Source organism: Dreissena polymorpha, chromosome 6, assembly GCF_020536995.1.
Source record: "Dreissena polymorpha isolate Duluth1 chromosome 6, UMN_Dpol_1.0, whole genome shotgun sequence".
In the NCBI taxonomy this organism is placed as follows: Eukaryota; Metazoa; Mollusca; class Bivalvia; order Myida; family Dreissenidae; genus Dreissena; species Dreissena polymorpha.
In genome coordinates this window covers 76,676,958-76,700,726 of record NC_068360.1, presented here as the reverse complement: position 1 = coordinate 76,700,726, position 23,769 = coordinate 76,676,958, and the positions used below count along the sequence as shown (strand labels likewise).

The following is a 23,769-nucleotide window of genomic DNA, read 5'->3' as shown; positions in this document are numbered from 1 at the left end:
GAATTCACCGACTTTATAGAACATGAGTAGACCTGTGCTGATAAACAGGAACAATCCATAGCATTGTTGTCAGTACGACACCGTTGATCAGCATCTAGCCATTTTTGAGCAATGACCGTTTTCTCTTCTTCTGATCCTTCGTCGCTCATGAACCAAGCAACAGCTTTCGGCGGGGATGTCGTGTAACATGTTAACGTTATGCTACTGTTGACGAAGACATCATTTACATCCACAGTCAATGTCGGCCATGCTTTGTACCCTTTATTAAAAAATAATTTCTATATCTGGTAAACAATAAGTAAACACACGTGTTATCAAAATGCTTATATCGCACGCATTTCAAATATAGTTTCAAATTTCAATAGTTTACTTACTCTTTACTTAACGAAGCGAGCATATTAAAATTTACCTTTCAATACGAACAGCTCAATTATAAAACAAATACAATTAACTACGGAGACACCCATAGCTCATCATTTAAGGTGATAAAATAATCCTTCATGCAGAACAATCTACGTGAAATGCTAGTCGGTCATACAAGGAAATTTAAGTATCGGACTTGTATTAACAATAATGTTATCTTTCCTATCCCGGAAAATAAATGAGCAGCATAATTTGACATGTGCCATGAAATAATTTTGATTAAAGACCAACTGTATTATGTTTTGCAAAATTTGATTATGGGTGTAAATATACGAGTTAATGTATCATTCTTTCAGTATTGATTATCTTGCTATAGTTAATTACGGATATGTATACGTTTATATGCCAATAATACAGACACAGCGTGTAAAATTCAGTGTACATTTATCACAGCAAAAAACATAGATATAAACCTTTTGGCTAGCATATGATATCTGCAGAAAATAATGCTTTGCATTTGACGCCTCATTGCACCTGAGTTATGACTTTGCTTGTCATGATAACATTTATATCCGGTTTTACTCAAGAATATTACGTTCTCCATTAAACACCGCCATATTCGGACGGAATAACTGAGAGACGCACGGACGCACGCACCTTCCATCTGAGGAAGGGAAAATATATAAAACAAAAGCCAGACTTAACAGGAAGTGTCGCAAATAATAATTACCATACAAACTTCACTAATAAAAACTTCATGGTGTATCTTCATATCATAGTTCCCGTTCTTATGTTGTAGATGGCCCATGTAGTACAAAACAAATATTTTAAGTGTTTTGATCAAGCTTAACACTGTTGTTATTACTTCCTTCTTTTCTATATATTTGCAAAATAAATACGAAACGGTCGAACGTTATTAACACATAAATTTAACGAACCAGTGTGTCTTCAAATTGTACACATATTTACGTCCGCGTGTGTATATATAATGTTGTCTAATCTAGTCGTGTTATCATTACCTTTTTATATCTCAAAACTTTTTAAACATGTCTTAGCTTTCGTTAAGAAATAATGTAAAACGTTAACGTTTTTGAAATGGTGCATTCTATTAAAATGAAGGTCTAATAATAGATATTATAAACAATTGCCATGAATTAAGGTTTAAATACGATGTATTTGCATTTTAGATTTTATTTGGACACAGATGAGTCGATATCTCCTTTTTTATTTTGACATTTACAACAACTTTGTTAATATGTTTAGCAAAACACTACTCCAATCATTTGCAAACCACTTGCGATTGATTATGGAGTGGATAGAACTGAATAGAAAAGAAATGCTCAAGCGCAGTATACATTACTCGATAATATTGTAATAGATAAACATCAGCCGCGCACTATCAGTTGTTCTCATAACTATTGTAATAGATAAACATCAGCCGCGTACTATCAGTTGTTTTCATAACTATTGTAATAGATAAACATCAGCCGCGTACTATCAGTTGTTTTCATAACCGATCAGTCGTAAGTGAGTGAATGTGAAGCGGCGACTGGAAAACAACATTTTAACAATACAATCATATCGGTATTATTAAAGAATATAAGTTATTTTCCTTTTATATGTCAGTGTATATATTGAATATTTTTTTACTTAAACAACACGCTTAACGTATTGAGTTCATGTAAGTTAAAGTAGAAGGTCTAAAACTTGGTTGAAGTTGGTCACGTGCATGTCTGTCAATTGATAGCTCACTAATTTCTTTCCAGATTTGTTCATTTAAATAAATGTACATTAAATGGTAGAGTTGTTACCCAAAATACAATGCTCTCTATAACGGACTAACGGCATGTGAGCAGTTTTGAATGTAAATTCATGTTATATACTTTTATTTATCGTGCAGCCGACTAAGATGGAGTTTCTGTCTATGCATACAAATTTGTTCAATACTTAATTTCCGGTATAAACGTGTTTTGAGATCTAGTGGACGTCTGATAAAGGATGTAAATAGACCTAACCGATTTATATTAAGTTATCAAGCGATCTTGGGATCGTTGTTATTTTCTTCCTCATAAATATATATGTATATTTTCCTTCCTGTATTAATTATTAAGTTTAGTTCGTACACTAGTCTGAACCTTTTTATCGAACACGCATCATGTAAATTTTGGAGGCAGACAGACGACTCGCAAGAAAGCCAGAACGCGTTCAACTTAATAAACGCAATTCTAACTAGACATGTGGTATCCTAATAACGGAAAGAAATCAGAAAGTGTGTGTTATTGTAAACAAATCAAACCATACGCAGAAAGTATGAATTTGCATTCATTATTCTGGTGATATAGAAATAAATGCAACCCGAAAGACATTATACGAACAGTAATTAAGATCCCTGCATTTTTTATAAAATCGTCCTTAAAATACATCTGCTATATTATGTTATAATATATAATGCTTTTTCTTGACTGCATAGCACAATTACACTTCACATGTTTCTTCCTAAATATGCTATATAAGGCGGTTGCTGATACTGATATATTTATATATTGTTGTTTTAATTTTGCAATACGAGTGATCTTATTGTCAATGTGTCCCGTCTTGTATGCTTAAAACGCGCACTTGAATTCATTTCGCCGATAAATGAGCGGAATGAATTGATGCATTATATTAATAGTGACACATGCTTAAATGATACCGTCAACAATAAAAATAGGCTTTACAAAGTAGTCATAAGCTCCTAAACCAACGGAATCATTTATTGTTAACACAAGTATTAAATCGGTTCTACATGATGAGAAATAATGAAATGTTGCAAGAAATAGCATATGTGGACTGTAAATATTTATTGTTGAAATGCATGTCCATAATGTCGAGTACATACTTTTCAGAAATTTTCAAAAGCGTGAGTTTTAAATATATCAATTTCACTTAACTTCCTTTTTATTTGTCAACCCTGGTTTTAAAAAAGTATCAGAAAACGTTGTTTAGCATACAAAACAATCACTAGTTGAATGGTAAAACGCAAACTCGCAGCAATTTGGAACGACATACATACAGAGTTTTAGATACAACGAGAACACTTTAAATACATATTTAAATATCAGGTGAACTGATTTAAACTTTAACATAACTGTCCATGAGAGAGCGATTTTCTATTATGTGCATTATACCATTTTTAAATAATGTAAACTTATTTAAAGTACACAAACAAATTTTGGTGCTATATATTACTATATATATTAAGCAGATTCTAAAAACCCTACGTAAACAACAACATTGGAGGCCATTTGTTCATATAATGAAAGGAAATCCTTAAAACAAACTGAATATAACACATTATGTAATATGTACGGTATATTTTACACCAACAAATTCAAATTGATATACATAAAAGTGATCCAATCCGATTATAAAAAGCATTAAATCTATATACAATTACTACGAAACACATTCGGTAAAGTCATTGAGTGAACAGCTGTAAATTTACGTATTCCGGATTATTTGCTGACTCATCAGTTTGACACGATGCAGATATCTTTGCAGACGAAGTATTGACTTGTTGAGAAATACAGGCCGAAATCCTTAAGTATTGGCGACATTCAAGCTCCTCAAGTGTTTCGTACTGATTGGTATGACGGACGTGGGATGAGTCTGGAAGAACAACGAACGATAATTAAAGTGGATATCACGGTGCATATGGTCTGACAATTTCAACCAACAATAAACAACGCAATTCATACGATGTAAATATCCGTATTAAGTAATGCAAACGTGAAGCCTTGCCGATTCTACAGGTTTCATAACTTCCATCTGTTGTAGAGGTGTCGTTGTTGCCCCTTTAATACAAACAGCGTGAAACTACTGAATAGTAAATGAATAGAAAACATTGTTTGGAATAGGCAATAGTTAACGGGTCACCTTAATACATATTTCACGATAAAACGTTCACAAAACACCTACCACCTACCAGATATGGTACCCCCCCCCCACCGATGTCTTACGCAATGATCAGGACCAAACACGTGTTTTAGCGCTATTACAGCATATTTGTCATATGCACAAGCGAAGGCAATCTTAACAAATTAAGGTGCAAGTATACATGCACTTACTGTTCTCTGACCAGATCGCCATACCGCCCAACCGAGTTCCTATTCCCTGGGCATTGTTGTGTTGCGTTTAGCCCTGTAATTACTGACACGTACAAAGCAATTTAACAATATATCTAGTTTCGTTTTAGTAACTTTATAACGGTATTGTCCATGTCATAATCCATGTATTATAAGTCCATTTGTAAACGCGAAAACAATAATATATGTCATTATACGAAGTGAGATTGAAATAAATTATAAAGCCGTTTAATTAACTGTTCGAGAGACAAGTATGCATACCAGTATGCAGTAAAGCATTACAATTTGATCTGTATCTCCATATCAGGACGGACACGGCAATAACGACAACTACTCCAAATACTGCACCTACTGCTCCACCAAGAGCGGATGTTGACAAGCCACTGCCAACTAGGAAAACATGCACTAGCTGTACACAATACCAAAGAAAATCACACGCTGATGTTTCTGGGAATACATATTATTAATATCTCGAGTTTTGTCATACTCAGCATAGCCGTTATTTCCTAAACGAATCATAACAAGACAAAAACGATACCATATGCATAAGCAAATATGAAACAGTAAAATTTGATTTAGCTATGCGTTTAACATATACTTTTGTATTTGTTACTAAATCGAGTTTCTCAACGCGGTAAGTATATCCTTTACCTGTATCAAGGAGAGTAGTTACGTGTATTGCTTGTGTCCAATCCGACTTTCCTATGTTATTTTGTGCCATCAATTGGATTTGGTATGTCGTTCCAGACTTCAACCTATCGATTGTCCATATATATTGAGGAGTGTTAACGGGAATCACAATCAAGCTTCCTTCGTCTAAGGCTTTGTACCTAATAGTAAATGTTCGACTTTCCCCGCCATTGAAACCAGAGATCCATTCGAAAATCAATTCTGTTGTTCCTGTTCTGCTTATTTGCAGTCCTTTTGGAACTTCCGGTATTGCTATCAATAACATAACATTAATATGATATTTCAAATCCATACATTATGTAACCAGATGTCAAACATTTATATCGTAACGTAACAGCCCGTAGAGATAAATAAATTAATTAGTTATGTATCCATATATAACATAAATATTATGTTATATAATATAACAATATGACATAAATTTAGTTACAGATAATATTAATAACTTGATAGGAATTTATGAGTAAATTTAATTATCGAAATTGTATTTCAGAAATTATCAAGAGATATTTTTATAGTATAACAAAATCATATGTGCATTTTCAGAAATTAAATAGATGTTTAAGTAATATAAGAAAATGTTCAAGTTCAGCAAGTAAGAACATGACATACCCTACATTAATTGTTAAAGTAGGCTAAATCAACAATTTGAAATGTCAAAGATAAGCAAATTAAGTTGTTACTCAACGACTGTATTTAACAAGGTATCCAATGGATAAACTAGTCAAAACTAAAGCCACGGAAATTCTTATCCGATTAAATTATTTCTTACATCCATTGAACTATGCGACTTATTATCACTAGACACACAAGATACTGCAGCGGGGATCTTAATCCTAGTGAATTATCTCTTACATTCATTGGTCAGAGGATTGCAATGATGTATTACTATCACCTGAACCGAGAAGTGGGAAAACACGTGCACCGTTCTCGGGGCGTGTCATTGTGGAAGGAAACTCTTTGACCAAACCAATCAGAAATTAACGAGTATTCAGTAAATCGCCCTGACCAATGAAATATATTATACGGAATATTATTATTTTATGTTTATTTGTATTACGAAATAGAACGAGATGTTTTATGTAGAAACGAAACTCTGCGCTTAGATTTTGAGATGAACGGATCGAGATAGATCCAATCATGTATTTGTCAGACTGTACTTATATATTTGAAAATATGAATTATATTAGATATTAAATTGGACTGGAATTCACATATGGCGTTGTTGTTGAGTATTTCATTTCACGTTGTTATACGGATAAATTGACATTAATGGAAATGGACAGACTTGCCATATTCGCAATGTAGCAAAATGTAGTTACTACGAGTCACGTCATTATGGCAATATGCGCATGGTGTGTAATCGAATGATAGGTTACATACTATTAAATGAAGAGAAATGAACTGTGTGTGTTACAGTGTGTTCGCCACGAACAATACGCGATTACGTGACAATGCTATGTAATTAAATAAAATATATGAGATTAAATAAAAAATAAGTAATTGAGGAGTATAATGGTTCATCTACATACACTTCGCTTTTAAAGTAAACACTTCCATTGTTGAACCCAGTTTGTTAGAAACGTTCACCATGTAGTCGCTATAATCTTCAAGTTGCACATGGAATATATTTAGCTGTGTCTGCATGCTATCATCAGAGAGTGTGATCAGGAAGCTGTTGTCGTCTGATAAAACCCTCCAACTATCATTCTCTCGCTTGTACCAAATTACATCTTGTGAAGTCGGTTTAGGATATGCAATTATTGTGAATGTGAACAACACAGAGTCGTTCTGTGCGCTGTACAATGTTTTAGTTGGAAGAGAAAATGGCGATGCTCTCGGTACACCTGTAAAAAACGAGTATATGGTAATGTATATTTATTTCAAGTTAATACACTACTATTTAGTTTAATACGATACACTTACAGTAAACTAAAAGAGCAAATAACTGTCTGCCTTCGTTATTACGATTGTCAGCCAAGCATGTGTAGTTTCCAGTATCATATTCGCATTGTGCTTGTTGAATGCGATATTTAGCTGCACGTCCTTTTATTTCAACCAAGATTCTTGCTTTTCCACGGGTAGTATTTATTACACGAAGCACAGCCTCGGGGTCGCCATCTGCTTCACACAACAGATCTACTGTCTCACCCTGGTTAACAACGATGCTATTGTTCGATTGATTTGCTTTGAATACCCGTACATATGCTCCGTCTGGAAAAAATGTGTCTTAATTTTACTTTTAACATCAATAATCCAATAGGCAAAGTGCAGATACACAAATAAATGGACATTGTATGATTAACAGTAATTTAGATAAATATTTCAGCAATAATTGTATTTTGCACAGTAATTAATATCGCGTACGTGTTTAATTTAAAAGTAGCAACATGTGTGACAAACAAAATATTTCGAGTTACAAACAAGCTAAATACAATTTTTATCCACCTATCTCATCGTGTTACCTATTGTAAATATATGCATTATACACATCATGTTTCTCAAGTTTTTTTCAAACGACGGAATAATTATACAAATATACTGAACATTTTTTATTCGCATGATTTGATAACATACAATAGTGTATATAAAGTCAGCATAATTATATTGCTATATTTATTCTTAAATGATTTAAACACCTGTGTTAAAATGTTTACTAAATCAATATTTTATCTTACATTCAACATTTATATAGACTGTCGACTGACTTAATCCGTATAGCACTTCATTAGTTATTGGCTGCATTCTGTTCGAAGCATTGCACTGGTATTCCCCTTCATCTGCCAATCTAATGTTGTTTATTATAAGTGTTTTTCCAGTACCCATCACTCTGCCAATGTCCTTCCTCATCCATGAATAGTTTGAGGCTGGTGGATTACCAACATGAGTCAAATTGCACACAACTGTGAGAGAATTGTTCAGTAGCACGGTTTGGTTCTGGAGATGTTGAACATCAGGCGGGTCTGTGAAATCAAATTGGCATATGTGTATGCACTTAATTAAAGTACGCAATATTATTTTGAAAAAAATATGCTGATGACCGTTATTAGATTATTCATATTATAAAGTTAAATGGCTAAACAAAAAGTAATAATGTTTATAATCTATAAGCATACATGTTCAATATGAATGCACATCTGTACTCACATAACACTACCATTGAAACGATTACAAGTTTAGTCCCGACAACACTCTTTCCCACACTATCTGTCATGGTGTTTTCTGCTTTACATGTTACATTTCTCTTTATGTCAGTTCTCACATTTCTTATTATCAGAGCATCACCTTGTTGTGCTACATGACCAGACCAAGTATATCGAGGAGCTGGGTTACTGCTGGCCGAACATAATATTTTGAACGACCATCCTTCAATAACTTTAAATTCATTCTCTATTGGAGTGACGTTATTGTACATCAATGCTATGGTCGAAGGGCCATCTTAAAAGTATAACACATATGCAATTGATTCATGATGGTTTTATATACAAAATTATACGATACCTTGTCAAAACTCACATGTAAACTTATACTTACAGAGTATATCAAGATTTGCGAAGGAATAGTTACTGCCAATAACATTTCCTTTAAATGATGTATCCATAACATTTTTTGCATGCAATTGTGTCTTGTGCTCGTTCTTCGCGTTATATTCACTATCGTTAGAATATTCCCTTCGTATCCGGCATCCCAGAAGTATGTCGAGTTCGGAACACTATCGACGGAGCACTTAATTATGATGGTACGTCCTACTATGACTCTTATTGGATCATTTGATACATTCCTACGTGCATCTGAGTGCTCCAATATTGTATACGTGATTGTAGGAACACTAGGAACATCTTAAGACAGAAAATTATGGATTTATGATTTAGTAAATATAAAAAATAATATAAATATGAACAAATTTATCAATTAACGTCAAATGTTTGCATCCATTCTTACATAAAACGCTAGCGGATACGTTTCTTGTTACAGTAGACGTTGATGTTTCTCCATCAAATTCAGTCATAGAGTTTGTAGCTTCGCAAGTCCATATAGCGTCATGCTGTACACTTGTGACGGTCAATGTAGATGAAACACTTAGTTGTCCATTCCAGAAAACCGTGGCCAGGGGATTGGCGTCACTAGTACAGACAATATGCATGTTATCACCTCTCTGTACTCTTATTGTGCTATCAATTATTTCTACGTTCTTGTAAGTGATTGATGACATTGTTATGACGGCCGGTGGATCTGTAATTGAAAACGTTTGTTTTAATATACGTATAAGTAAACATTGAAGTGCAATGTCAATGCCTAAAATTAGTATTTTTAAAGCTTTATTCACCGTCTGACTGTCCATATTCCATTAAGAAGCGATTGTCTTACTAGAGATGTCCTAATGTACAAATAGTTTTTCATTTTTATTTAAATGGCTTTTAATCAAACTTACATAATACGTTTATTTTTAATTCGCTATTCTTCTCTGTAGCCTGTGCGCTATTTGTGCCATCCAATGCGCGCATAACATTAAATGCTTTACATGACACGCTTCCGTTATTTCGAGTGAATGCACAATTCAAATGAGTACCGGTCGACCGTCCACCCGGGTTAGTCCAGTTATAAGAAGGTTCTGGAAATCCATAGGAGGAACAATTCAAATGAACGAGTCTGTCCTCTTTGATAGCGAAATCTGTTGATATACTTATATTATTGATAGTCACTATTGGCTTAGAAACGGGGACTGCAAACAAAATATCAAACAATTTAGTTTTAAATTCGTCGAATGAAAAATCAACCAACGGATGATTACGCAATGTCAGAAATACATTTTTAAACAATCTGCAAGCAATATGCATTCGTACCCATAGAACAATGATCATAAAATCTTTAAAATGAATATAAGCATTACATTAAAAAATATATTAACTACTTACACTGTACTTGAATGCTCAAATTTGCTGTTAGAACTTTGCTTATGGATTTAAACTCATAATTTGCAACGCAGGATATATTTCCACCACTGTAACTGTTTGCGTTTGGTTTATATTGCAAGTCACTTCTTGCCACGTTATCATTGTGCGAATATATAGCAAGGGACATTATGTTTATGTTGTCATTGAACCATTGAATACTAGCCAGAGGCCGGCTAAATGACGTGATGCATGTGAAGTTCGAGACGGCATTAAACACAGGGAACGCAACAGACGTCTCCGGCAGTATGGTCAAGGAAGTAATAGGTACTGGAAATATAACAATATATGTTTATAATTATCTAGTAATGTAAGTTAAAAACATGTAAAATAATAACCGAAAATTGAGAAATACGTTTGATAATGTACGTATTTCTTTGTTAGATTCCCGCTCTTATCTGAATGGCGGTACGCAATTGGTAAAAATTCAACTTTTGAAATGAAATCGGAAAATGTGTGATAGTTATTTTTTTTCTGACTATTTACTTATTCAAATTATAGTTCATATACAGTAGAGCTTAACCCCGTTATACATTGTCTGTCAAATGTGTACATAAGAAAGAGCACACCTGGCAGTCTATAAATATAATTCGCGCTGATTGTCGCGGTGATACAGCGCAGAGTACAAAGCACCGCGGCGTTGTCTAGAGTACTTTTAATGGGAATATTTTTTATGAGCGATTGATTTGCATGCATGCAATGAAAAGGTAAAAACACGGGTCGCGTCTGTTTGAAGCATTAGCATTAATCTTAGTCACATAAGTAAAGATTTGCCACATACAGATGCATTCTAATGTAATGAGTAATTATAACGCTGCACCGCACAACTTTTCAAAACAAACGAAATTCGATATTTAATTCATATCAAATAGTTTGGATGTTATGACGGTATAAAACATTGTTAAGACAAAATCTATCACATACGTCACATGTACAATGGTCGGAAAACGAATGGCCGCCAGATGTATATAAACATTTACGTAACGTTATCTGGATGTATAATAATGGCATATTGAATCTTATAATTATTGCGTTATATATATATATGTTAAAATTTAGTCTACATTTGTTATCGAAAAATGAGGTTGTGTTTGCTATACGTACGCATTTTGAAACATTAGTAAGTAATATCGCAGTAGAATACAAATGCGTACGGAATAGAGCACAATATGTTGCCGTCCGTCCGTATAATTATACGTGACCATGGATATATCGAAACTTTTAAATTTAAAGTAAATATTTCAGTTACAGATTTCTCTTTATGAATACTTCACCTTGATCATGGTCCGCGATAAACGGTGACATATGTTTAAAACTGTTATCAAGATAAAACAATTTGTTCAAGATGAACACGTAATGATACAGATTTGTAAAATTCATCGTGTGTAAAGTTGAGTATAAACATTTCTACAACTTATTAACTCTTGTCAAAGCGGGAAGCGAAGCCAGTTGTCATTATATATAAAAGAAGTTATTTTTGTTTAAAATTGAAAATTTGTTTAGGAATAATCATGTTGTAGTTTGTTTAATATCATAAATATTAAAACATAAATAATTGTGTACCAGGGTTTACTTTTTGATTCAATTTATTACGCTTTTGCATTAGTATTATTTTTGTGTATTATCTTCCTGTTACTATCAATAAATTCCATCAATTTGTAATCACAGGATCTTCTTTGTATATTTTGCATTATCTAAATTTGAATAACGTAAAGCATATTTTATGTTTTATATAAGTTGTATTATTTGTCGTTTTCACATACTATAATTGGGTTAGCTGGTAGACCAGCACTAAATGAAACTTCTTATGCCAGTAACTCACAAGGATGTTGTTAAATGTGTACATATCCGATGAATATGTATTGATTTGTTTTTACATCCTACCATTAGTTAAGCATACTATTTTGATTTTTTTAGCCTGTTTTAGCTGACAAACCCTAGCGTACAATACACACTGACGCAAAATAACGATCACGTGAATTAAAGCAAAGCACCAGAAAAATACGATATAAGTGTCGTCTTAAAGTAGCCTGTACACACTCCACATGCTGACCCGTCACGACACTTTATGTACCCTATTAGCATATTTTTAACACGACTCGTATTACATAAGTGCGTATCAATCTAGCAGTATGTCGTCAAAGAGTTTTTAGCATTTAACATATCAACTATGAACTCATCACACAATGCTTTATTATGTTCTCTTGTACGCAATAACAATGCTTACCCCTTTAGTATGGCGCAACGTGTGAGATCCATGTACATGAATATTAAACGATTTGGTTGATTCAAATACATAAATACATTTGTATTTGACAACTAGTGCTTACATTCGAAGAAATGAGCACGTATATAGAGGTCGGTCTGGGGTAAAGTTAAAATTACTGATACACTTATTGACTTTCTTCCAGGTTCAGTCTTAATCATCGAAAATGGCCTACTTTTTCTCATTTCCAATACATTTACACTTACATAACATAACGGAATAAATACCAACCCATTGCAAGGTGGAAATAATTAGCAAAATACAATATTGCTTTGTTTATGTATTAGATTGTGCTGCTAATTTAAAAGATGCACACACAACTGTGATTGAAAACTCAAGATGAACACACAGTCCCCTAATTTCTGAATATTTTGTATGTGTAGGCTTAATGGATTGAATGTTAAAAATAGGTAATATAATTCTCGACATTTATAACAAAAAAAACACAAAACAAGTGCTCTACAAGGTCTAAAGAGACATGTTCACATATATTTGTATTTGTGAAAAACAAAGTCATTTTATAAAATTATTATCAAAAGTGTAATAATTGGCAATAGTTTGAACTTTTCAAAACAATGAGGAAAATGTTAAATGAAACAGTGTACATATCCTTCGGTTTGGAACCGGGACCTCTAGAAGCAATATCTAACTCGCCGTTACACCACGCAGGTGTTTGAACACGAATATGACTTTTTTTAAACGCTTTTTTAGTTATAAACTTATTTGCAAAATGTTCAATGAAAAACGATAGACACTCTGTATTTTTTCTCTGATTTTGACTAATGAAAATAAATATTCGAACATATATTTAACAAAATACTTAGTCAGTACGTGATTTGGCTCCTGTGACTTTCATGAAGCAATTCGAATTCGATTCCATAATTATTATGTTGAAAATTGTCATTTAGTCAAATCATGAACAATTCCCATTAAATCGCGCTGCGCCCTTTTTAAGGCATAATGTAAGTTTGCACTTTACAACGGCTATTTAGCAACAATGAGATTAAAGTTTGCGTACATATAGATAATCTTTAATTGAATATACATGCATTTCTAAATAAGTGAGAATAATAAACTAAAATGTTAAAACTGTATAATACATCATTAGGCTTTATAACATATTAAGTTCAAATTATGATTATAATTAAAAACATTATATTTATTATCGTTTTAAAGCTTAACATAGTTAATTACGAAATTGTTTCCTTACCGCTAACAGTGATCTCATACGATGCGATCAGTTGTATCAAACCACGGTAACATTCCCAACGTTGCCCATGTCTTTCCCGCGACACGCGGATGAAGGTCAGGTTCAGATTAGTAGAATCACATGTCCAGGCAAATTGTGATTGGTTTATAGGCGGTGACGTTCCGTCATCACAAAATGAACCATTAATATTTATTACAAGAGAAATGTTGTTGCTTGTTAACAACCATCGGTATCTGCCCGTAGATAGTGTTGCACATGTCACAGTTAAATTGGCATTCTCGATAACCTGAATTCCTGCATTATTCAAAAACATGTGTACTGCAATACAATGTTTATTTGTTAATATTGTAATAAACATTTCATTACTAGAGTTGCGACACCTTAAGGGTTTCGCGGGATGGAATGAGTGGAGAGATCAAATCAAATTGAACAAAAAATTGGTACGAAAAAATATGTGGGTATGAAATAAAACAAATTTGGGCATGGAAACAAATTTGAGTCAAAAAAAAAGGGTACAAACAAAATAAGGGTACGAAAAACTATTTAGGTACGAAAAAATGGGTACCAATTAAAAAATTAGGTACGAAAAAATTCGGGAACGAAAAAAAATTGACTACGATCAAATGAGTACGAACAAAATTTGGGTACGAACAACTTTGTGTACGAAAAAAATGGGTATGAAAAAATTAGGGTAGGAAAAAAAAACAATTTGAATACGAAAACAAATTAGAATACGAAAAATATAGGGAACGAAAAAAATTAGGGTACGAAAAAACTATTTGAGTACGAAAAAAATGTGTACAAATAAAAGTTTGGGTACGAAACAAATTTGGGTACGAAAAAAATGGGTACGAAACAAAATTTGGGTACGAAAAAATGTGGGTACAAAAAACATTTGGGTACGAAAAAGATGGGTACGAAAAAAAAATTTGGGTACGAACAAATTTGGGTACGAAAAACATTTGGGTACGAACAAAATGGGTTCGAAAAAAAAATTGGGTACGAACAAATTTGGGTACGAAAAACATTTGGGTACGAAAAAAATGGGTACGAAAAATAAATTTGGGTACGACAAAAATTGGGAACGGAAAACATTTGGTACGAAAAAATGGGTCCGAAACAAATTTGAGTACGAAAAAAATGGGTACAAATTTTTTTTGGGTACGAACAAATTTGGGTACGAAAAACATTTGGGTATGAAAAAAATTGGTACCAAAAAAATGGGTACAAAAAAATTGGGTAAAAAAAAATTGGGCTACGAAAAAAATTGGGTACGAAAAACATTTGGGTTCGAAAAAAAGGGGACGAAAAAAAGAATTGGGTACGAACAAGTTAGGGTACAAAAAACATTTGGGTACGAACAAAATGGGTACAAAAAAAAAATTTGGGTACAAAAAAATTTGAGGACGAAAAAAATGGGTACAAAAAAAATAGGTACGAAAAAAATATGGGTACGAAATATTATTGGTACGAATTTGTTTATATTTAAAATCAATTTTGAATTGTCTAGCGGGTGAATCGTCTTGTGGGGGTGAATTGTCTTAGGGTTGCTATTAACACTACATGTACTTCCGGCTTATCCACGTGTTTATAGCGATTGCGCAAAAAAAAACACCACTTTTTCGTCATTTTATCAAAAACTGGATTTTTCCCAGATATGACGAAAACGCCATATACATGAGAAATTTCAGCACAAGTGTCGGGCCAGTTTCAACACTCTCAAATCGCTGCTATACGCTGGAGCTTATCGAATTTTAGTCGCCATTATCATTTGTTCAATTGAACGTCTTCAAATGATGACGTCAATATAGCACTCATTCCATAAAAACCAGGAGTCAATGACCCCTGGACTGAAATTTTGAGGAGTCAAATTGAAAAATTCTCGGGTCAATTTTGAAGCGCATTAATTGTGTTTTTGTCTGTATTATTCAATTTTTTTAGATAAAAACATGCTCCAAGAGTTACACAATATCTAAAAAAGTAATACTGCGTTATTAAATAAAAATACCATGATACATAACACAACATATTTTAATGAATTGGTACACAAAGATAAGGACAAAATATCAATAATTTGTGCGAACAATATCGACTTTTAAGTTTTTCAAAAACAAAACATGTTCATTTTACAACTTTTATTATTTCTATCACTATACTATGTTTATTTGTTAAAACAATAAATGCTCATTAAAATCTACTTCATCATAACACATTTAAGTAATTTAAGATATGTACCTGTAGCACCTTTTCATCACATATTTATCTTGTTATAAAACTCATATTATCATCATCCCTATGATAGCTTTTGTACAAAAACACAATCTAAATGCATGGAACATCTAGTATATCTATTACTGTTTATCCAAATTCTATACATGTCGGAAATATATACACTTAAGAATGCCTTACCAGTAGTAGTTTAACTTTAATAATCCAAAATTTCCTTGTTGTTATCTGGTTTAACAAACCTTATTTAATGTTTGTTAAATCCAGTTAATGCTATCTCCATTATTGAATCACCATAATACTTGTAATTTGAATTGTTGTTGTTTGAATCGCCATTTTTAAATTGAACGCAGGTTTAATGTTAATTTACAATACGTCCGCCATTTACAATGTCAAAGGTCAGACGTAGCAATTTAATTCTACTCGGGTAATTTATATCTAATTGAGAAAATGTGTTTTCTTAATGTTTATGTGTAGTATTATGACTTGTGAGTATAAAAAAACAACGCCCGGGGTAGACCTCTATTCCCTCGATTATAGACCGAGTTTCAAATACTGAAACATTAATTTTGATTAGGAGCACAGGGGGATTTATTACCATGGAACTGGAGATGTTAACTGACTGACACACGGGTTAAATTTTCTATGCGTCAAAATGACGCACGGCAGAAAAAAGGGTTGCGTCAAAAATGAGTCATTTTTAATTTGCTCGCGTCAAAACGCAGGATTCTGCTTCTATTGAAATCCCTGGTCCAATATTTGTTTTGAAGTTAAATATTCATACTGATGTTGATGAAGATTAGACTAACAGTGTGACTTCTGTGGTAATAAACATGCATTTTGTTTATTTAATATATTAACCAATTTTGTTAGCTCAAATGACCCAGTGTCAAACTTGGTTGAGATTTAATTTATACAAATCTTCTGACCAAACTTCATTAAGATTTGAGAATAAATTAAAGAAAGCGAAACAGTTTTTCAAATTCAGCCAAGACATCATAAGAACAAATGACCTGACCAAGTTTCTTGAAGGATGCACAGTAAATGTGATTTCTAGAGTGGTAACAAGATTTTACTATAGCCATTGGCCCATATAAGGAAAACTGCTACGCCCTCAACGGCCATGGTTTTAAACCGACAGAACATTTTTAACTATACCCAAAATTAATAAAACCTTATCAAACATTAGTAATTTGAATGACTATACATGTATTAAACACCCCAAAAAACTCATGAATGTAAAATCAAACCCCGTTGTTGTTTACTTTTCAACCCCAGTTTGTGAGAAATAAATGGGTTTCTAAAATTTATCGCATGGAAATGGTATATACAATACTAATAATTCAACTTGTCATAAAAAATTTGAGTGCACAATTATACTTATAGAGTATTCTGTCATATCTATTACCTGTCAATAATACCCGAAAGGGGAGTTAGACAGTATACAGTCTTGGCCAAACATGGCCGGACCGACGAACACGTCCTGTAAAATTGTGTAAGGTCAGGCCTGTCTGTCAAATTTACAGGACTCATTGTCCGGTAAAAAAAACAAAAACAAATTCATAGGTTTGTTTATGGCTCTGAAAGTTTTCTGAGGTGCAAAAATAGCAATAGCGTCTTTATACATGTGCTTTTCCATACCAACTCTCTTTCTGCTGACGGAATTTTCCGAGGGCACCTGATTGGTCTATTTATGTGCATCTTACAAATGCGGGTCAGGACGGTCCAAATCCATGACGGCCTAGTCCCTTAACAAGATAATCATAAATCTGATTATTACAATTTAAATGATGCAGATATCAATTTGTGTGGTTTTAATAGCAATAGTAATCTATAATAATGATCGTTGTAATTCAAACCGTTATTATCTTGGCTATCAATGTCCACGCGTGAAACAGGCCGGTTGTCATTTATCGAGGCCGTTGTAAGTTTAGGCTGTATTGACCAGACTCATACCTGACATGCACGCTAAGCATAGCTTAGTTAAAAAAGTATAAAGTACTTTTGTTTTGGAAATTGTTCTTAAGATATTACAAAGAAGCGATTCCTGTTTATATTAACTGTTAACATGCGTTCAGCATTTAAAAAATTCTTTTTTCTAAACAAGACTAGTACCATGTATGGCGTGTATTATTATTTAATGTCAGATACAAATGTGTGACCTTAAAATTAATACCTATTCAATAATTTTATCATTTTATATCATAAACACCTTGATCCCGGCAATGAAACCAAGTTATTTTACTAACTATTATATTCTGTAGCCAGTAGGTCCTATAAAAAAAGAGCGGGTCCTGTATTTTTTCCCATTTTACAGGACCTTCTGTCCAGTAAATATTTGCCTAGTTTGAATTTGACTGAGCATATATAGATAGATAGAAAAACCACACGCTGCACATATTACAGGCTTTTGTATTGCTGATATTTAATTTCTTCTTTGCATATTCAATTGATAAAAAAACTCAAATGGATGTCTATTCTTAGTTTGCTGTCTTATTGTACCCTCAAATTATAAATGTTTCTTCAATGATTGAATTTTCAGAAACCTCATTCTTTAAAAGAAATTTTCAAAGTTATTTGGTTAAAGCCACACACTTTGAAATGAAATACATGTTAATCAATACATAAAGATGCAATTTGAAGGTGTGCAAAATTGTCATTAAATCTATAGCCTAACATGTGTATATTCTAATTGGCATAAGTAAAATTAAATCTATAGCCTAGTTAGAAAGTAATATATTATTGTTTAAATGGTACCGCTTTTAAACCGAAAGTAGGATTTGTAGACATATAAGTCTATTTTGACAAATGCAATTATTTTTAAGTTTTAAAGCGCAAAAAAGATTGATTTCTACCTTGTAATCACCAGATATATTCTAAATGGCAAAGATAAAAATATGTTTATTATTTATACATAAATTTACTATGCCATGCAGTTAATTTTTAGGTGTGTGGCTTTCAGTCATTTACAAAGTTGAGCAAATATAATCATTTTTCTAAAAATAAATCATCCTCTGAAGCCCCCACTGAGATTCAAACTCAGACCTCTTTCCTCCGTGAAGGAAAGTATTCTATCTTGAAATACAAGGGCATGTAAGAGGAAAGTTAGTTATTTTAAATCTATCAACAAATAGATTTGAACAATATTTATATGTTATTAAAATATGCAAACAGCCCATAAGTTTATTTTTCACATGACCTTCATAACAGAACAGACATCTCTGAATCTGCAATACATTACATTCTTAAGTGTTAACAAGGTAAATGTTGACGACTAACAACAGACGACAGACAAAAGGCGATCACAAAATCCAGAGTTTAAAAGAATTTACGATACACGAGATACGTATTTCATACTTTACAAGAGCGAAGGAGTCATAAAAAACTTAATTTATTATTAACAACACGCTTACCTCAATTTTAACTTTATCCCAATGCTTTAAACAATAAATTTACAATGATATGAACTTCCATTTTCTGTTCTTCCTTCCCTTTCTCATAAATTATTTAAAACCACACTATTTTTTAATAATAAAAGTATTAAATGCTAACCATTCTGACCTTAAACACAATATAGGAAACCGTACCAGGGTTTTTTTTTCGAAAAAGTGGAAGACGCTGGACGCTGGGTAAAAGGGGAAAATCGCGCGCGAAAGAGACATATTTGGGGAAAAAATAAAAACTGTTCATTTCAATGTCTATAACTCACCTACAGACTTCAGGGTTTTTTTTAGAAAAAGAGTCATGTCTCTGACCTTTTTGTTCTTAAACACATGAACAAGTATGATATTAAAGTCAAAGTCCTAAATAAAGTTGCAGGGGTAGATCTAATAATGGGAAATGTTTTCAACTTGGGCCGGGGAACGATGTCAATATTGTGATTTCAATTTCATGATGAATGGGTTGACGATCTAGATCTGCTACAGTATTGGAAGGGAAAGGTGCGGCAGCTGCCGATTGTCTACTTTCACTTTCACAATAATCTGACAGTATTAATCGATGTTGATTACATGTACCTCCGAATCCTGCTGGGTTTCAACGGTTTTTGATGATTCATTCTTAAAAAATACGTCAACGCAATTAATATTTTCCGAGTCCGAACGTTTTATTTTGTTCGCGTATGAACGCCAATTGTAGTCCTGCAACAATACGCCAAAAACCGTATTGCAATATATTGTCAGTTCAAAAACCCGTATTGCAATATATCGCAATATATTGCTTACTTGTACCAAAATTATAACTTGCCAATTACCCGATAATCCCGTATATTCCAGTTTTAAAGCAAATTCTGGTATATATTTACTATATATGTGCTCGAGAATAACAAAAAACACAAACATTCGCAAATTTTCTTAAGTATCAAATACATTTTGGCATTCGTTACTATTTAAAGATGTGATGAAATAATGTCCAACCGGGGCTTTTTTTCCACTGAACACGCGTAATTCACCTGACGTGATGTTCCCGTTTTTATACAACACAAAATACACCCATACTTTCCATGCCACGTTCTACATGTCTGTATAATTTTCGCGCGCTTTTTATTGAGACAAAGGATAAAGCACTTTTTATTTGACACTAGAATTTTTTATTGTCGCATTAGCATTAAAATTTTGAAACGATTCCGAAGTTCGGAATACAAATTTAATAATGCTCAATACAGAATCGAACAAAACATTTACAGCTGTGCGCAATTAATTCAACGATAATCTGTTCAAAAGCATCGAACGAATGCTCCGATGTAACAACGCTACTCCGTATAATACACTTTCAGAATGCTATTTTTACGGAATTTTTTGTTAACCTTGTTATCATTATTTCGAATGGCTTTTCTGGAGGAAATGTGAATGAATTTTTGTAAAATGTTCGTACCGGTATGATGAAAATCGTATCGCAATACAATATGCGAATTGCGTATTGCGATATATACCGATAAACCGGTATATTGTTGCAGCACTAGCCAATTATGAGACTTTTTCTGTTTTAACGTTTATATCTTGGCTTTCACATAACCCGGATGAAAATTCGACTGGTTTCCGGTAATTAATTGACGAAACACCCTTCTCGCGCAAGACCGGAATCCAGTAAAATAGTCACATGATTAATACGATTAGTTGCCCGGTTTCCATGACGTAATTTAAGAGCTATATATAGAATCACTGGGATTCCCAGATTTGAGTGTTCGTCGGGAGAGAGAGAGAGAGAGAGAGAGCGAGATCGTTGTACATGGTACAAATTGGATAAGCGTCGACTTCCCAAAAGAAAAAAAAAAATTCTTTGAGGGTAAAATATTATATTTTGGTGAAAAATTATATTTTTGGAGGGGAAATGGTATTTTTAGGGGAAAATTTCTGGTAGGGGAAGACGCCGAATATCGGCGTCACTTTCTTAGTAAAAAAACCCCCTGCGTACATCCAACTTGTCGTCATTAAAGTCCAGAGTTTACATGAAATTATGTTACACGAGATATCCCTTCTCAAAAAAGTGTGTGAAATGTACGTTTTACGTACGTTTTGCGTGCGTTAAACGTGGCGGTATTGGCACTGCGTTTTTTGTGCGCTTTTTCATACCGAGTGAGTTTTTAACAAAAACAAACAAACAAGAAAATGTGCGCTTTTTGTGGATAAATGTGCGCTTTATGTGCGTTAAACGTGTGATTTTTATAAGTGTGTTCAATGTGTGCTTTTATGTGCGTTAAATGTGCGTTAAACGTGCGCTTTTTATATAAGTGTGTTTTTGACTACCATTTATGTGTGTAAAATGTGCGCTTTTAAGTGCGTTAAATGTGCGCTTTTTGTGAGTTAAATGTGCGCTTTTTTATTTAAAAAGCGCACATTTAACTCACAAAAAGCGCAGTTATAACCCACATAAAAGCGCACATGTGTGTTAAAGTGCGCTTTTATGTGCGTTAAATGTGCGTTAAACGTGCGCTTTTTATAAGTGCGTTTTTGACTGCCATTTATGTGTCTAAAATGTGCCGTTTTAAGTGCGTTAAATGTGCGCTTTTTGTGAGTTAAATGTGCGCTTTTTTATTTAAAAAGCGCACATTTAACTCACGAAAAGCGCAGTTATAACCCACATAAAAGCGCACATGTGTTAAATGTGCGCTTTTATGTGCGTTAAATGTGCGCTTTTTAAATAAAAAAGCGCACATTTAACTCACAAAAAGCGCACATTTTACGCACGTTAAGCGCAGTTATAAGCCACACAAAACGCACAATTTACGCATATGAATGGCAGCAAAAAACGCACTCACAAAAAGCACACATGTGCGTTAAAGGTGCATCTTTTGCCTTAACAGTTGATTCAATTTTATGCTGTTAAAAGTTTTTTTTAATTCAGATATGCAATAAAAACCAATAATTATATAAACATATACATTTGTGTATTTTAATAATTACAAGATCATTCAATTTTATACTTTAATGTACACCAACATTTTTTAACATACATGAGTAATTAAATATCAATGGCAATTTGATGAAATAAATATAAACATAATTTGATTATAAATAAACAAAAAATAATAGCATACTATAATAACATGTACAGTATATACACACGAACAGCTATATACATATGAAAGATGCATATCAATCAAGGTCTTTCAGCATTTCTTTGAGGCAGCGGAGTGCAGCTCTCATCTTTCTCTCCAAGTCTGCCACCAGCCGGTCAAACTTCTTTGCAACTATTATACTGTCATGGCTTTTTCGCGATGCGTCTCGTGCATGATCTCATTTGATCAGGTCCTGAAAGATATTTTATAATGTAAGTGTTGAATATTGCTGTTATGGTAATCTTGTTGCTATAAAAATTATAAATTTAAATCAAGACTAGTTTGTTTGCTTGTTGTTTTTGGTTGTTTATTTTGCAATTTTAATCCCCAGATCACATGTGACTTAACGATTTTCATAAATAAATACGTTTAATAGAAAATACTGTTCGAAAATGTACGATACGTGGTCTCATTTTGCTGTGTGGACTGGTCGGAAGTGTGACACCTTTCAAAATGCAATAACCAGTACCCTGTATAGTTTTACCTCTAAACAAATCCAGCTTTTCTTGGTCAAGGAGAGGGCGCGGTTTTCCCACTCCTGTTCTCCTCATGTCGGCCAGCTTGTGCAGGGTAAAACCTGGTATTCAAGTCCATACATCAGGTAGTCTCTCTTTTGCTCCCTTTTTTTGGCAGGCGATGCGATGATGCACATTCTTTCCATGGGGTTTAACCTTTAAATTTAAAAGTTCTCATTTAATATGGGGGAAAAATCTGTTCATTAATGACCAAAAATAGGTATAAATAACTTTAAGATGACAATAACCATAAAATACAGCCATAATAATTCAAATGGTGTTGTTTTTCTTTAAAATTGCATTACATTTACTCATCCATTAACATTTCCCAGTGACAATACATAAATATGATAATAATCATAATTAATTCAATAAACTAAATAAAAAAGGGATGCAGAATTGAAAATACGAACCTGTTACAACAGACTGTTCTTCAGTATTCCAAAAATACAGGCAGTTGTTGAACTAGACCATATCACTTTATATGTCTTTAACCACCCACTTTTAATCTCCTTTACTGTTGATTTACACATTGTAGTAAATACACATTTTTTTCATCACACAATACTTCATGCTGAAAGTATTTCAAGACCTTTTACACTAGAATAATAAGTCTTAATTCTAGCTTAAAGTCAGTTGTGATGCTGCTTGTTTTCAAAAAATAACTTCCTATCTGTGTTCTCAAATAGATGGTGCCTGAACAAATCAAAAGTATATCAACACCCCTTAGTTAGGCTTAAATGGAGGACTGATAGGGACTGGCTATTCTCTTATCTGATACCATGCTGTGTCTAAGCCAAAAATTGCATAATTTGAGAAATACTGATAAGGCAGTCATTTCAACACCAAAATATTTATTGAATAATA

At 33.1% G+C, this 23,769-nt stretch overlaps 1 protein-coding gene and 2 long non-coding RNA genes across 4 annotated transcripts in view; 1 reads left to right on the top strand and 2 right to left on the bottom strand.

Moving 5' to 3' along the window:
* LOC127833749 (nephrin-like) overlaps positions 1-23,769 on the bottom strand; it is a 199,568-nt gene that overhangs the window by 89,769 nt on the left and 86,030 nt on the right. Inside the window, exons 9-10 of the mRNA XM_052359179.1 lie at positions 7,104-7,391; positions 6,710-7,024 (exon numbers count right to left, since the gene is read on the bottom strand). Of these exons, the coding sequence (XP_052215139.1) occupies positions 6,710-7,024; positions 7,104-7,391 (603 nt within the window). The remainder of the gene's footprint in view (positions 1-6,709; positions 7,025-7,103; positions 7,392-23,769) is intronic.
* The window catches only part of LOC127833758 (uncharacterized), a 178,448-nt gene that overhangs the window by 91,447 nt on the left and 63,232 nt on the right, over positions 1-23,769 (top strand). The gene's annotated exons all lie outside the window — the stretch shown is intronic.
* On the bottom strand, positions 22,308-23,416 carry LOC127833756 (uncharacterized). The gene is made up of 3 exons (XR_008027576.1): positions 23,316-23,416; positions 22,872-23,058; positions 22,308-22,580 (listed from the first exon to the last, which is right to left on the bottom strand). It is a non-coding gene; the product is annotated as an uncharacterized LOC127833756 (long non-coding RNA).